The sequence below is a fragment of the Lonchura striata genome, chromosome 5 (assembly GCF_050655825.1).
Source record: "Lonchura striata isolate lonStrDom1 chromosome 5, ASM5065582v1, whole genome shotgun sequence".
Taxonomy (NCBI): Eukaryota; Metazoa; Chordata; class Aves; order Passeriformes; family Estrildidae; genus Lonchura; species Lonchura striata.
Window position 1 is genome coordinate 52401393 of NC_140707.1, and position 17499 is coordinate 52418891.

The window sequence follows — 17499 nt, forward strand, 5'->3', positions numbered from 1 at the left end:
GGAGCAAGATCCATCACTGCCTCATCACTTATCTCTAGAGCTATGCAGAAGTTCCCCAACATGTGAGCTGAGTGCAGGGCTTAGTATGAAAAGGAAAAAGTGGGTGCTGTTAGCAAGAACTGCTCATAATGTTTTTGTCAAAATAATGGCTTTTCAGACTGTGAAAACAATGTTAGCAGAAAGGATGTATTATTCAGAATGTTCAGATTTTTTTTTTTGTTGAGAGGGAGGGTAATACATTTAAAATTGATTTGAAATGAAAAGTTATGCAGTTGCTAGGAATGAAGCTATTTATATAGCAGTCTCAGTTTTCCCACTTCTATACTCCTTCCCTATTCTATACTTCTTTCCCAGAAGAAATAAAAATAAACTGCAAATAATGACTGGAAGTTACTATATCCAAAGCCAGGTAAATTAGAATGTTTCCTTTTTAAATTAAAAATAGAAAATTAAATTAAAGCACCTCAATATAATAAATGTTATTTTCATTTTCACTAGTGGCTTTCGTAACAAACAATTACCTTTTGTCAGCTGTATTGCTAACCATAGAGAGATTCATATTTAGTATGGCAAAGCAGAAAATACATCCCATGCAGCTACGGAATACTGTATAGTGATATTCCCAGAGTCACTACTGCATCTATAACCTTAGAGATTCTGGTCTAGGGAGTTGCAGGAATTCAGGTATTTTCCTCGCTCTCTCTTTCTTTCTTTGTAGTTTTTTTCCTTCCTATTTTTAAAGTATGTGAGTTTGAATCCTGGCTTGAGCAGGTTGAGTTGGGATTTTGAATTCGCAGCCCAGTCACTCAGAATGTCAATTGTCTTCCAGGGCACTGCACTGTGAGTCCCAAGGCTGGAAGCTCTTTAAAATACCATCTGACTTTTAAAGGAACATTTGCAAGAATATCTATACATACGTACATATATATTTTTTTTTAATCTCTCTAAATCTACCTTGTGTGATTGATTTATCAATATGTAGCAAGTAATGATTAAATAAAGAGACATGTCTTCTCCAGTGGTGTTAAAATGCTCCATTAGAAAATTTGAAGTAATTTCTAAAGGCATTAATTTCCATAGTGCTGCTAGTTAGCTTCTTCTTTCCCTGAGCTCACCTGAGGTATTAAGCTGGCTGGCAGACTTTGCTTCCTGGGTCTATGGCCTTGGCATACTCCTGCATTTGGGGCTTTAATACAGAGAGAAAATAGAAGAGCGCTGTGCAGTGCCCCAGTCTGTTTCTCAGGCGTTGAAGGGTTATTCTCCATTACAGTATTTCCTAATGTTTTTTATCCAAATGAATCTTAAAATAAAATGCAGTTTTGCTCTTCCACCTTTCTGCAGTCATGCTCAAGTACTTTTGAAAGCTCAGGACTGTCCAGCCTCTGGACTTCTTCTTTTAGTTGATATCCTCCACTCTGTCACTCTGTGTGTATGATGATTCCTCTTGTGCTTTGCTACATGCATATATCCCCTGCCTTTTTGGCATCTTGTGTGTTTCTTACTCCAGGGAATGTAATTTTGTCATTAGGTGGTTCCACTGAAATAGGCAGATGAATCCTTTATACTTGAATTTTGCAAAAATCCATTTGTTTTGCACATCTTAAAGTTTGATTCTGCATTTCAGAGCAGGAAGTTTCTGAGAAAAAGACAGCTAGAGAGAAAACTTGTAGGGCAAAACAGTGTGAAGCACAGAAGCACCAGGAAGGTGTAAATGAATTAAAAAACAAAAATGAGAACCCTATTCTGTGTGTAACTTATCCCACTGTCAGGGCCCGTAGGACTCCTAAGCCTAAGATTACCTGTTCAACAGCCTTCCTTTCAAAGCACATTGTGCCCAAAGCTTTGTATTTCTGCTTTGAGGGTCCCTAGGGCTCCGGAGACTACAACGCTGTTTTAGTCTTAGCTGTGAGCCCACTGCTGTGGCAGAGTGACAGGTTTGTTATTCCAGCCTTGCCTGCAGGCAGTCTGGGCTAGGTGGAGGACTGCTTGGTGCACACTGACAGATCACCATGTAGTGCTGCAGGCACAGGCCAGGCTGAAATGACTCTTTGCAAGTAGAATGTGTTTAGTGTAGTTCTTACCTGTCTGGTAATTGCTGGTCAGTTTAGAAACAGACCCTTATCATGCAAAATTACAAGTAATTTCCTTGATGATCTGGAAAGTTTTCAATATCTTCAGCCATTTGAAGTGTTATCCTTTTCCAGCCAAGACAGTGACACTTAAAAGATTTTTGGAACCAGTGTGTCTTAGCAAAGATTTCCACTTCAATTTCCCCAGCACACCAGAACTGAGAAACCTGTCTATGCATAGCTTCTCATCATGTTCACCAATTACCCTGAGGTAGAAGTGGGGAGAGGGATGGGGTGGAATGAATTTTGGCAGGAATTGGTGTATTAGAGGATGCAAACAACAGATAGCTGGAAGAATGCATTGATTTCCCATGGCAGGGGATTCCCAGCCTGCTGTTATGTATACACCCACGAAAAGCAACATGTTTCTGGAGCTAGTGGTAAGAGTGTGGTTCAGAAAGCAGAGACGTCGTCTCACAGTGGCTGAGACTTGTAGAGCGCTTAGCGGGGTGCCAGTGCCAGCTCCCCGTGTTGGTCAGCACCAGCCAGTGTGAGAGCTGGGTGAACACAGATCACCCACACTTCATTTCCAGTGGTTAACTGGGCTCCCTGAAAGGCTTTGGTCTGTAAATGGAACCTCAGCTGTTTAAAGAGCTTAGGAACTGAGAGCATTGCCTACACTCTGGACAGCTTCTCATGTCTGTTCATTACGTTTAGGTGTTCGTGTTTGCTTTGAGGGAAGCTGAATATAAATTTTTGCATGAGATTCCTAAGTTGCAATAAAACCTCCTAAAACTCAGTTCACTTATTAGAGAGTGCTAACATGTTACATAATGGGAAAATCCACTGTAGATTTCAAGATGTCCATGGGCCCTTTATTTCCTTTTTAAGTGGATGATGCTTATTTTCCTGTGAGCCAGCAGACTAAGAGAATGATCTAAATTAATTACTGGTCATACTAATGACAGGGAAATCTGGCCAGGTTCAGTGTCCCCCTCTATACATGCTATGTTTTTAGTACAGTAATAAATTTGATTGCTTCTGCCTCCTGTCTTTATAATATACTGTCACAATATTTAAAAACATGCAGACTGACATGCTCTGACTTACTGAAAATAGGTCCAGGAGTATAAAATATGTTAAAGAAAGTGTGAATTTACTATGATCTGTAAGTGAAACAAAATATGAGTTAAAGCTTTGTTCTTATTATAGTCATTCTGAATGTCCTTTTAAGCTTTTCTTTTTTTTTTAAATAAAGTGTTATACATTAGCTGGAGTATAAAGGCATTTTAGTGCTAGCTCAAGTACATAAAATCACAATTATTAGTGTATACGTCTTTAGTGCCTTATAACTCTGCTCGTGATTATGTTGTGCTAGATTCTGTTAGACAGAAAAGAAAATGTTCTTGCTCTTGAAGAACTTAAAATGCATATGCAAAGAAGAGACAGATGGGTAGACAGACAGCTAGGAAGAGCAAGGTATTAGTAGGGTTACTTAGTATTCTTGCTATTTGTTTTAATTTTTTGTTGATTTTGTGCTTTGTACCTTCTTCTAAAATCAGGTAACTGAAAAAGCAGTGGATCGGTGACTTTTTTCCTCTTGCTTCCAAGTCAGGAGTCCCCCACAAATTCCAGCTGTGTGTCCCCTTTGAGGAGTGTCTAATGCTGGCCTGTGTCTGTAGTATCAAATAAATTTAGGGGGAAAGTAAGCCCATTCTGCACTGTCACTCTTAGGAAAATCTTGGAAGCAGCCTTATTTTCAGACATTAGTGATGTGCTCAAACTTTGGTTTTTGGCAATAATAAGCACATTTTCAAAAGACTTGATTTTTATTAAACGAAAATGGAAATACTATATATGCATGTTTTAAAACCAAATGGAAATACTTTATACTTCTGGAAGAAGTATTGCCTTTATCAATAATGCCAGAACTCTGATACTACCAAATTCCCCAGTAACATTCCCTGCTGAGATGTGTATAGCTACTGACTGCATTTGGTGTATTTGGATCTGGTAGAATAAACAATGCTACAGATCTGTCCAAGCTTTTTGATGGCAGAAAGGAGAGAATGCAGGGGATGGAGACAGACCATCTACAGAAGGAGTAAAATAAATGATAATGATTCAGAGCTCTCCAACTGTTGAGCTCCAAAGTCTTTAGAAAAGCAGGTATTCTTTGTTCTCGTTTAACGACGGTGGAATTGAGGCAAGGCCAGTGTTTCCAGTGCAGCTGCCATGGGAATTACAATAAAGGCTGTTGAGTTTTGCAGAAATCGCTCTCCTGGTTAGTACCAGCTCAGAGATGGGGGAGTCTGGTTTCTCCTTCGTGGCAGTACAGAGCAATAACTGCTCAGCTGCTGCCAACGCTTCCTTTTAGCTACTCCTTGTTAGTGGAGAGTTTGTGGTAATGGGGGTAATTAACACACTGGGAGTCATTTCTGTGTCCTGGAAGGGAACAGAAAGCCATCAGAGCAGCCCCAGACATGATTGCTCTGCAGGGTTATTTTCCCTCTCTCTTTCTTTCTTTTCCATTGTGCTTGGGTTTTGATTTTTCTTCTTTGTGTTAAGAAAGCTGGAGAGCTGAAATGGTCTGTAAATTGCATTCATGCTGAGCCCTGGCTAGGTAGGCTAGTTAAAGGTCACTCTCATGGACTAGATGGGCTCCTCTGTGGGGTGGTGAGAGTGTTTAAGAAGGGAGTCACAATGTCCCTTGTGGCTTTTTTAACCCTTCTTTTTCCAGGATAGATTTGTAGAGCTCTGGTTCTGAGTTAAGTTTGTTTAAATAGGCTCAGGAGGTAAAAACATGAAGGGTGGTTATGATAAAATGACTCTTTCAGTAGCCAGATGACTTTTCAGCCTGATGAGTCTGAAATGGGGCCGTGCTGCCACGGTCTCATGCTGTTTATTGAACTAAGCACTTTACTGGTTTGCTTATATCCCTTCTGAGGCTGCTGGTGTCACTTCAATGGTACGACTTGCTAGTGCAGGTGAGTTCAGCTCTCCCATGCATAGGTGCCTAGTTTGGGTATTGCACAGTATTTCTGGAGGTGGGCTCCGAGGTTAGTTAGCCTTATCATAAGCAGTCATTCTTGCCTTCCTCAGGGAAGAACTCGGAATGGGGAGAAGGGCATTTGGCTTAAACTGACTGCAAATCACATACCCAGGTACCAGGAACCCAACCAACCACCTACCTACAGGTGACAATTGATGGTCAATGCTGTGCACGTGTATGTACTAATCCACTACAGGGAATCAAAGACAAACTAATTTAGCTTTATAGTATATTTTTTTCTTACTTTAAGAGGACACTCTTGAATTGCAGCCCCATACCTTCTTGCTTTTTGCTTGATCCAGCTGTCTTCTAGGAACTCAGTGCTGAATGTAGATAAGAATTAAATAACTCAGTATCAGTTTTCAGGAATGGAAAAGTTAAGCTTGCAAGATATATCAGTAGCACAAAGTACCAAAAACATGGAAGAATACTTCTTCTAATTGGGCTTGGAGTAGGGCAAAGGCATATGTGGTTTCACAGTGATGTGGGAGACTGGCATCAATACTATATCCCTGAAAACCATGGAGAAGAGGTCAACAGGTGCTCATTGTCACCCTCAGTCCCTAATTTTAAGATGCTGGTCTTCATATGCACATATCTCTATATCCAAGATAAAGCCTGAAATATCACTGCTTCTCTCCTTACCGCCAGCCAGCCAGTAATGTAAATGCTACATCCCATTAAGCTCTGCCAAGTTCAGCAGAACCTAGGTGTGTTCAGCTCTTTGCAAAGCAAAACTTCCATTTTTGACCTCACTTCCAGCCTCTTCACTAAGCAAAGCCCATCTTGCTTTACCTGTGACCCCTCTGAGCTGTATAGTGCCACTGAAATCTCCCTTGGTAAAAGAATCATAGAATTGAAAGAAGATAGAAGCTCTCTGTCTCTATCTTCATCCTAGTTCTTTCAGCTCATCTTCCCAGGCACCGCCCCAAAGTCCTCTCCATCCCAGCAAGGGTATGAGGCAGTGTCCAGATTTATTACTGAGATGCAAATGCTGCTAGAGGAATTAAAAACTAAATTAGCCCCTGCAGTTTTCTCTAGTCTCATGAATTTCAAACCCTCCATGTCCCCTCTCAGTTCTCTGTAAACATCCCTGCATGCATCCTTGCTGAGGATGTTGTGTGATGGGAGGATTTCTGTGTTCCACTCTAGCAACTCACAGTTTTCACATCTGCATTTTTTATTGGAAAGATTTTTTTTAATGCTTTGACCCTTTGTCTTTTGCCACAATTCAGCTGGGCATAGATCAGGCAGAAAGATTTCAAAGCATTAACCAAAAGAAGCCCATTGTTCCGAACTGGATGAGTGAATAAATATTATGAATTCCCCATTTTTCTCTGCTAGCAAGCTGGACTTTTAATATCAATTATTGAGGGTAAATTTTACTGTATTGTTTTGAGCAGCATATGTCATAGAGCTGTAATGATTTGATTGCTGTGCTTTGCACCAATTGAGGGAAGACACATGGATGCAGAGCCAAATTAGCATCCTGTTTACTCCTTCCTAAAGCTCTGCTGCTTCATTAGGGTTTGGGGAATAAAGAAAACATTTAGATTTTGTTTGTTTTAGAGTGAAGAAAAGGACAAAAGTGAGTTCATATGGGGTATTAAATACATGGACCTTAGGTGACCAATGTATATTTTTCCTTCTGCACAAACTATGGCATGGTGAATAGTTCTGGTTGTGGCAGAGGGTGTCAGACTGGTGAACTGCAAACTTTTCCCATCAGTGTGTCAGTGAGATTTTGTCCAGCATCCTGAAGGGGAATAACAGGACTTACACAGGCTTGCACTGGGCTGCTGGAGCAGGGGTTTGCAAGGGAAGCCAGCCTGTCTTTGAATTAATCTAACTGTTCTTTTTTCTGCTGAAAATTACACTTTCAATTACAAGTAAGTCCATCCCCAAGCAATTAGCAGCCAGAGAGGAAGGTAGTGGAGGAGGGAGGACAGGGAGTGAAAAACCCATCTCCTGCAACCTTTCTGTGCAGTTGGGTAAATAAGGTGCAGAACAACAGCTTCTCACCCCCTTTCCTAGGCAGGTGTGTTTCAAGACATTTGCAAAGATATTAACCCAGCATAGAGAGTGCGCCAGTCAGTAATTATGGAAATTAGCTGGCAATTAGATAATGTCACTCACTTTCCACATACAGCTGATAAGTGGTTGAGAGCCACTTCAAAGCGAGGGCTAGACCCCCTCCGTGGCTGCTGAGCAGATGTCTCTGACCCGGCATTAATGGACTGCTGTCAGGTTTGGGAAAGTGCGCGGTGGTGAGGCAGCGCTCGCATTCAGCACTGCGGTGGGGCTGCCTCCCTTCCCTGGCCAGGGATCTTGTGCAGCTCTGTCAGCCCTGTGAGCGGGACATTTCAATAGTGCAAGTGGGTGTGTTTCCTGCAGTGGGTTTGGTGTGTGTGAGATGCTGAGCTGTCTGTTCAGTGTGCAGGTTCCTCACCGTTGTAGCTCTCAGGTGGGCCAGGGAGGCAGTACAAGCTGTTGGAAGGGCATTGGAGATAGCTTTCTTGCTGCTGTCCATCATAAAGTCCCTCTTTATGCAAGATGTGGTCATGCCATGACAATGAGATTTCTCAGAGATATAGAATATGTAAGACAATACTCTGGGATTCTGTAGCTTTTATCCCAAACTGTAATGTATTGCTATGGTAGCAGTGTGCTGTATGAGGCTGCTAGGGTAGTATTTGTGCTAAAAATAAAATGGTAAGAGCAGAAAATTATTCATTCTCAGCATGTCTTGGAGAATAATTGTGAAAATGGGTGAGACACAGAATTGGTGTGTCAGGATTTACTCTCTCAAGGTTGGGATTCAGATCCTGCCTCCTGCTATAAAGGATACTGGGTCTTCTGAGCTCTTCTTGAAGACCCTGCTGCTGCAGCAGGATTTGTTCTCACAGGCTTAACTGTGTGAGACGTGAAACTGGAGTAATGGGAAGCACCGTGAGTCAGGACTGACGTGCGCTGACAGAGCTCTGGGGGAGTCACAGATGGCCCTAGCCTGCTAGTGGCTGGGTGTGGGCAGCCTTCCCAAAATCTGAGCTGCAGTGTCTCAAATGCAATGAAGCACCCAGCAATGACACCTATATTTCATGGTTTTTGCATTGTCTTCTGAAACAGAGCTGGCATTGCCTTCTTTCAAAACAGCTAGAAAGGGATTACCTTGGCTTCTCTCACTCAAAGCAGAAAGAATTCCCTTGGCTTCCCTCAGTCAAGACTGCTATTCTGCTGTTTAACCATTTTTGTCTGGTTTCCCTTGTTGCTATGCCTTTTGTTCTGTCCTAATGAACTTTTATCATTACAGAGGTAGCCTACTCCCATTGTTGTACCTTTGAAATATCCCAAGGATTGAAGCGACCTATGGAGGCTGGGATTTGTCTGTGTAAAAAAAGGATTTCAGCATCCTAGGATTGGGAGAGATTGATAGGCTTTTCAGTCAGGAGTTTGAACTGTATGTGGACATAGGAATCTCATCTGTGGTTATCTATAGTGTTCACACCTGCTGCTGTGATTTACAGTTTCTTTCACTGCTTATTAAAGTGTTGGTCTTCTAAAACAGGGAGAGAAGAGTGTAAGACTGAGGGCTGCTTTTGATGCAGATGGTGCAATCTACTCTGCCCAGGAGAATTTAAAGGTGGGGTGAGAGCCCTGCTGCAGTGGGGTCTCTGTGGAGGTTGCCGCCATGCTGGGCTTGTTGCCCTTCTCAGCTCAGGCTGAGCACAGAGCTGTTTGATGGAGTAGTGAATTTTGCCATGGTGGTAGTAAATGGTCCAGGAAGCTGTGAGCTGCTGGAAGCACATCACTGGCTAATTTACACATATTATGAGGTTCCTATTTCCATCTCATCAGTAATTCCAGGCTTGGGTCATCACTTTCTTTCTTACCTTTCTCTCACTCTATTATTTTCCATAAATCATGGGCTATTTTAGTGAATCCACTAGGGAGCACAGAGAAGATAGGTAAATGGATAAGAACCACATAATTTTTTCCCCCAATCCTTTTTTCAGAACCCCCCAGAACCCCCATGATCTTAACTTAGCCAACACAACTCCATGAACAATCACAATCCCAGTTGTGATTATTAGGATGACAAATGAACTGAGGAATTGGATTCTGTATTTAATTCTTTGTTCATTTTACACCTCTCCTAACACCTCCTTTTCCCACCTTCCATTTTCCTCAGCCAAGCTGTTAACAATTAAAAGGAATTATCTTCCCTCTGGTTTTGACTTGATTTTATTTGTGTTTATAGCAATTTAGCTAACATGCTTCACTCAGGCAGCTGCAGGGAACAGGCCTGGTTTCCACTGGGCACTGAAAGCTCACGTTTCTCTCCAACTTGTGGGTTTTCTTTTAATTGATCACTTTTGTTTTCTAAGTGACTTGTTTTTCATGCTGGCTAAATTTGTCAGACTGACAGTTTTGGAGATTTACAGCTTCTGCAGGTGCCTGAGGCAGGTGAGGGTGTGACTGTGAACTCTCTCCTCCTTTTCCTAGTGATTCTCCTGCAGCTCAACCTCTGTCCCTACCAAACAGAAACTTTCCAGCACTGCCCACTTGTGCAGTGTCTGTGTGCCTTCTCCTTCAAAGCAAGATGGACCATGGGGTTGCAAGGCATCTGCTGTGAGCAGCTCTCATGGTCCACTGAGGATCTATCATCTGCAACAGTCCACAGCACAAAACACTTTTCCCAAGCATACACAATATTTGTGTTCCAGTTTGTGGAAACTGTGTTCATGCGGACTCCTGTGAAACGAAGGCTTTGATTCTCATCATCTCCTTTCCTGCTTTGTATCAATGCTAATGTTAGCCATTTCCAGAGCTGTTCTTGTGTCCAACCCATCTTTGTGAACAAATACCTGCGTTAATAGAAGACTTACTTTCTTCTTGGGTAGAATTTTCAAAGAATAAGCCTAGCTTTGTGCTGCCTTTACTTGTCACTTAAAACATCCTCCTACACCAGACATACAGTCACCCACATGTGAGTATGCAGAAGTGAGTTAAATCCTAGTGTTAACAGATGTAACTCATTGAAGGCAGTTGTAATTATTTGCTCTTAATTAGGGGTGAATTTGGCCCACAGCTATTGTGTGACAGGCTGACAGGAGGGCTGTATTCTTTAATGCTTCCTTGGTGTGCTAAGGCACTCTGGTTTTGCCCTAAGCATTTTCTTGGAGAGGTAATTTTTACTGGGAAAGCTCCAGCACCATTTCCCAGTAAAGTCAATGAGATTGCATCCATCAAAGGAGTTAAATAATTTGGTGTATTTTTATATTGCTCATTGTTGTTATGTGTGCAGACGACTTGGTGAGTTCTCTATTTTGGCCTCTTATTTTGAGTCCTTGCTGCTTTTGAGACCTGTACTGACAATTGCAAGCATAGAGAAATGTCCAGAGTATCAAGAAATGTAAGTAAGTTATTGGACAAGATGTTAGTAAGCTTCATAGTAAAGATATGGTGAGTAGTAAGATTAACTTTTCCCTTTCTTTTTTTGTCTTGACCCCACAGGTCCTGCAAGCTTCGTGAGTGCCAAGCAGTGAATTATGGGCTGGGTATCCACCAGTGCATCATGAAGATTGACTTTATTTTTGCCCTCTTGGAGTTCACATGCTTTATGAATTCACTCTCTCTTCTATCTCACTGCCATCTCCGTCAATATTGTCATCACTTCTAGAAAACAAGAATTTTAGGCTTGGGCTTTGGCTCTCCCTTTCCTTCCTCCTGGAACACCAGTGTCACCTTTGTGTTCTACCAAAACAAATCACTGTAGGTTATTTTGCCCTTCAGAGAAGTGCACCATTGGAGAAGTCACTTCATGTACCCTGTACTTCTGAGATAAAAGCCTCTGGTTCCTAAGGATAATTGAGATATTTCCTTGGGAGGAGACACTTCTTCTTGGTCACTTTCCACTTACTCTCCTGTTCTCTGTCTGCTCTTCTTCTCTTCCTTTTGGATTTAAAATTTGGTGTTGACTGCTGGGGTTCTCCTCCCAGTAGTGTGGCTTCTTTTTTTCTCCTAGGGAAGAGCAGATTCTTGAAACAATGGGCTTCACTCTGCATTCTATCTACTTCACCTTGAAGGTGAGTTTGCTGCTGGGCTCCTTGCTGGGTCTCTGTTTGGGTCTGGAGTTCATGGGCATCCCCAACCAGTGGGCCCGCTACCTCCGCTGGGATGCCAGCACTAGGAGCGAACTCAGCTTCCAGTTCAAGACCAATGTCTCTGCTGGGCTGCTTCTCTATTTTGATGATGGTGGTGTCTGTGACTTCCTCTGTGTGTCCCTGGTTGATGGGCGCATCCAGCTGCAGTTCAGTGTGGACTGTGCGGAGACCACAGTTGTCACAGACAAGCAGGTAAACGACAGCAGCTGGCACTTCCTGATGGTCAGCCGCAATCACCTTCGGACGGTGCTAGTGCTGGATGGCGAAGCCAAGCCGGGTGAGGTGCGTCCACAACGCCAGTATATGAACATCGTCAGTGACCTTTTTATTGGTGGAGTCCCACTGGACATTCGTCCTGCTGCCTTGACTCTTGATGGTGTCCTGAGTGAGCCTCCATTTCAAGGATTTATCCTGGATCTTAAATACGGCAATTCTGAGCCACAGCTCCTGGGCAGTCAAGGGGTCCGGCTGGAAATGGAAGGACTTTGCTCAGAAAACCCCTGTGAAAATGGTGGCACATGCTTCCTTCTGGATGGTGAGCCACACTGTGACTGCTCAGCCACTGGATATGCTGGCAAGCTGTGTTCTGAAGGTAAGAGAATACTTCCCTGCTTCTCATTGACCTTTACACAGTCCAAAAAGTTAATGTGTTGTTTAGCAGGCCTATGACAGAGTTCTTATTCCTGCTGATGGTTGTCAAAGGAATTCAGCTTCCACCATTCTTTTTCCAAATAGAAGTAATTAAATTCTAGTAGATAGAGAGTGTGGGCAACTGCAACAAGTGTCTTTCTGAAAGGATGCTGCATTTGTAGCATGGAGAGATTTTCATCATCATTGTCGTCATTCATTTCATCAGCAACTTATTAATAAGGTTAGGGAACATTAACTGGTAAATACAACTAAGAAGTACCTTCGGTTAGTGTTGGTAAAATAAATGGCTGGCTTTTTGCAGTAGCCCCTGAAAACTGAGTGAAGTGTCAGCAAACAGGAGCCATATATATATATATATTTATACATATCACTAACATAATTGACAGGACATTGTATACTTTTTTGTTGTTAGCTGTTGCTAGCCTGTGGAAGCCCTATACTTCCCTTCAATTACTTGCATACTAATCACTGAATGGCACCTTGATTTTTTTTTAGCATCCTTGATTAAATTGCTTAAATTGCTTTTAAAGTTGATCATAGTGTTGCAGAGGGAAGAGGGATTTGAATGTTTCCTCATTGTTTGGTACTCTATTTTTGAATTTGAGTTTGAGAGTTTTAAGTCATGCAAACCACATGATGAAGTGTATTTCAGATTTTTCCTTTGGTCTTTAGCAATGTGATGGTAATTAATTTTGTATGTGCAGGAGACTTAAGTCAACTGAAAATCCCTGTGTGAATTTGAGAATCTCATCACACATTATTTATGACATTTGACTTTAAACACCACAGCTTGAGCTTGAACTAAAGAAACCTGGACAAGTAGTGTCCAATCTCAAGGGAAAAAAAAACAACCTGAAATTTTGTCAAAATGGAAATATTTGTAATAATATATTTTCATGACTACCATTTATTCACTTCTTTTGGCAATGAAACTAGATTAACCAGAGTTTAACCTGTACAATGTGAGATGTGGTGAAAACAGTCCTTATAGTGTTGCTATCTAAGTAAAAAACCTTACAGCTCCACACTTACAGTCTGCATTTAGATGGAGAAGGAAAATATGTTTTTATGGGAAGGGAATGTTTGGAAATAAACATAGCATCCATATGTGCATTCATTTTAAGGTGATTTTAATAATAAGAGAAAATTTGGCTTTATATATAAATAATACGGTAACAGTACATGAACCTTAGACAGGAGGTGTGAGTCTGTGAAGTGTTGAACACAGAATTCTTCCAGCTATTTGCTCTGGCCTGATTAGTCCAAAGTATTAATGAGCCAGAACTGTTGAGCCGTGAGTTACGTGGGGCTGGACAGACTTCTGGGTGTGACCAGGCAGTTCAGGAGCTGGGCAACTAGCCTGATCTTCATATGCTTATGAAGCAAACACACCTCAGGTCTAAATGCTATGGTGATAGAAGGTTGCAAGAGCCACACAGGCATTTGCACCCTGAAACACAACAGTATAAGGCTCTGTCTGCTGCTGGGCTAATGGATCCATGCTCCCTGGGGAGCTGCTCAAGACATCAACAGCATATGATTTTCAGTGAACCACTAGAGAAAGTACTGTGAGCAGGAATTTCGTGTACCTGTGGGACAATTGTGAGAACTCTAACCAGGGCTCAGGGGTGGACTTTCTGCATTTCCTGGGTGGGTGGAAGAATCTGAAATACATCTTCTAATGAATCCAGGGATATTTTTGTTGTAGACACCATGGATAAAGCAGTGCTATTGTTACTGTTTGAAGCTGTGAGTCACCATTGCTGTTTGTTTCCTATAGTGATTCATCAGTTTCCAGCCCAACCTGCTGTTAAGGGTGAGCAAAGAAGTTTGTCACAATGTGCCTTCTTAAGCAAACAATTTTAACTCACTGTTAGCTGAGGTCTTTTTACTCTCAGAGAAGATGCTGTGTGGAGAACTTTTCCAGTGGATCAAATGTAGAGATTTCCACAGTCATTACCTTATTTGGTTCTTCCTGTTTTCACATATATTACTAAATGGTGTATATTTGATTTATGTTAAAATTTTATAATCAGCCTTGTTTTCTGCCTCCTTTATGCTGCAGCAGTGGTGATTTCTGTGTGTTAAATACTGCCATTGAAAAAATGTTACAGTGTCTGTGCAGATGAATGGGAAAACCGAAAGAAAGGGCTGTTTAGTAAGTAGAAACAAGCAGACAAAGAAAAGTGGCAAGAAAAAATCGGGAACCAAATTAAGTATAGCTACCTTTTTGTCTGACTTTGAAAAGCACAAGATGTTGTCTTTCAATTCTGCGAGTGTGGCAGAATCTCCACTGATAAACAGTAGGATGTGGCAGGAATGGCAGAACTGGCTACAGGCTCTTCCTGCTTGTGGCTTGATTGGCCATTAAACAACTTGTATTTTCTTTGTTTGCTTTTTTTCCCCCAAGAGACTGAGATGTTTGTTGTCAGAACTGTTCCCTTTTGTTTTGTATCTTTATCATGCCTCTGGATATATGCAGAAGTAACATGGTTATTTTATTCCCAGTCTCACTTGTGAAAAAGATTGGTCTCTCCACTGGATACCAACTCCCTTTTTTTTTTTTTGGGGGGGGGGGCAGGGGGGAACCTTCACTCCATTACAGTATTTACTAATCTGTAGTCTATGTGCATATTTTCATTTCCTCATCAGAGTTGGGTCTTTTACTGGGAATTGATGGATCCGATCAATAACAAGTTCTGTTTGAATAGCTAAATGTAATGTGTACCTTTTTAATAATGAGTTCTCTTGACAGTGTCCAGGCCATTACTTGGCTATTGACTGATACCTATGTCTGCAGATGGTAAAACCATAGCAAACTCATTTATTTTGTGGCCAGAGATAGAAGAAGTAAATAGCGAGTGGAACCTGCTGTTTCTGTACTGTGATGGAATGAAGCTCCATTTACAGTAATACAGGCTGCTGTAACTCCAAGTGCAGTTCCAGTTATGATGGATGTCAACAGTGAACAACCATTTCATACTGAGATGAAACTGTGAGTCCTGTCCAGAATGTGTCCTCAATGTGCAAAAAAAAATGTTGGCACTTCATGTGCACCCAGAGTTTGTAGGATTGTGTACATCATGGCAGTCATGTGCCCAGATGGTAGCTGAGCAGGTACAGTTTCTGTGTCTGAGTTTATACAGTGGAAGTGGAAATATGTGCACTTTGGAAAGTTTGGCTGTTTTGAATAAAAAGTGAGACTACTTCTATTGCAGTTGGAGTAAACTGGTCCCCTGAATCTGACAGCTCCCTAGGGTACAAAGGATGGCTGATTTGAGTCGCTATTAGTTTGTATGTTTCTGGGCAATGGTGGCATTAGACATGAAAGCTGAACTCAGAGGCATCTTCCCCTCTAACAAACCTCATCAGTCTCTGTGGAATCAGGCTGCTGCCAAGAGGGTTGACGTTCCTGCAGGATTTCATCATCATAGATACATTCATATTTCTGGGGAAAAAACCCAAGAAAACCCTTCCCCATGCAAATTTTGCAAGCTGAGCTGCTGTAGAAGCCAGAAGAGGTTGTTTGTGCCTGCTCATTCAGGACCACGCTGTTAGTCTGCAAGAAATTTTCTCTTTCTCTGACACTGCTGTGTAGAGAGTGAGCTCACAAATGTGGACAGTGTGAAGGCAACACTATTTGTACAAGTGTATTTTGGCCTAAATCCTCACCCTTCTTCCAAGACTCCTTCTGGACTTTCTGAGGAAAGGTGAACAGAAGATGTGCTTAGAAATGCATTAACTTTGCTTGTAGATGGAGAACCAAGACGTTGATCACCAACTTCACAAAGAACCATGCTGAAGCCTTTGTGTTGCCTGCAGGGGCTGTTTCTAAACGAAGGCTGAATACGGGCTTGATTGCGGCTCTTCCCTTGATTACAGAGCAAGATTTCCTGGGGATGCTGCCTGCTGAATGACAGAGGAGCCCATTGCTCTATAATTATCACACTTCTAACTGCATCGGGAACAGATTTTTCTATAGCCCCTCAGCTTCGTTTAAAGTGACAAGTTAATGCAGGATTTATCCTCTTCCTACCCCTTCAGAGCAGCCCAGCCTTGGCTGTATCTGAAGGCACTGCCCAGCCTCACTTGCAGTTGCTGTATCTCCCTGCCAGCCACCCCAGTCTTCACAACACTAAAGAATAGTTTGGCACTTTGCCATGAGCCTGATGCTTGCACTTAATTTGCATATGCATTTACATACATTTTGTAATCAGAAACAAATGAACATGACCATAATATTTGCTTCCACTTGCATATTCCTTGATAGTTGAATATAAATTATTGAATTGGTTATTGAATTCACCAGCAATAAACAGTTGTAGACCCTCCATTTGGTCTTGTGCTCTGCTGTTCTAGAGGACAGCAGGCAGTTCTGGCACACCCTTTGGATAGGCCCAGATCTTCACTCCCCAGTGCAAAAATCTAGAATTGATCATCTCCAAGGTCTGTGGAGTAAATATTGCAAGGGGCAAATCTGCTGTTTTATGCCACAGCACTGGCCATTGGGCAGAAAGCTGGTAAGAACTTTGCCCATACTTCATTTTGCAGCAATTGTTTCCCCAATCTCTTTTGCTTGCTCATTCTTCTTGGTTTTTTTGTTGTATTAAAATGATAATCTATTTTCCAGTCTGATTGCAATTTTTTTTATGCATCACCAGATGAGCACCAGAGAAAGATGATGTGTTCAGGTATCAATGTTAATAAAGTGCTTTGAAACTTTGAGGTGGAGTTGAAGCACCATTTTTTATTCTTAATAATAAATATTAAAACTGAGCAGGAGCCACAGGATTTGAATTTAGATCCTTTTAGATACCCTTTCACAGTGTGGACTAAGCAAACCCTTCCCAGAGCTATCTGGATTTGTTTTGTAGACCCCTGCTTTTAAAACAGGGGAGCTGCAGGAAGATTGCAGGACCCTGTATGGTGAATGCCATTGATTCAAATAGTCTGGCTGCAGTAACATGCTGACAGCTATATTCTTGTAGTTTCCCTCTCTTGTATTATAGATGACTATGGGGCTACAATCCTTTTCTGCTGGATTGCAAGTTAGCTACACACCTTGGGTAAAAGAGATGTTAAACCCCTCAGTTAGGCAAAGCTTGGACATTTCCTCTGATAAAGTGAAGCAGATGGTGGTTGAGTACAAAGGAGGTTGCTATTTGGTGTAAGGTGGAAATGGTGAAGAGTGACAATAATTTGTGGACCCAGAGAAGAGTGAACTCAGGGGAAAAAAGCCTCAGGATGAAAATGTTCTTTTATAAAATGTTATAGAAGAGTAAACCATAGCTCATATACACTGTTTACAGTAGCTACTCCATATTGGTTCTAACTGCCTGATAGAATAAAAGAAGAGTTCTTAGCTCTTACAAAGATAATGTGATGACCAAGTTTCTGGAGGACTAAATCTAGATGGAATTTGGAAACAGCATTCTCTGTACGCCCATAGACCAATCTGCTGGCTCCTGCTCTGTCCCAAAGTGTGCACAGTCTGGATCTAAACTGGAATTTTTGGGCATTACTAAATAAAGATCAACATTAAAGTAACTCATAATAATTATGT

The 17499-nt window shown here is 41.7% G+C and overlaps 1 protein-coding gene across 25 annotated transcripts in view; it reads left to right on the plus strand.

Annotated features, from left to right (window-relative positions):
* Window positions 1-17499, plus strand: part of NRXN3 (neurexin 3) — a 963701-nt gene that overhangs the window by 42085 nt on the left and 904117 nt on the right. For all 25 annotated transcript variants that reach the window (XM_085582217.1, XM_021542849.4, XM_085582229.1 and 22 more), the window contains exon 2: window positions 10636-11877. In XM_085582217.1, coding sequence (XP_085438343.1) covers window positions 11169-11877 — 709 coding nt within the window. In that variant the 5' untranslated portion in view covers window positions 10636-11168. The remainder of the gene's footprint in view (window positions 1-10635; window positions 11878-17499) is intronic.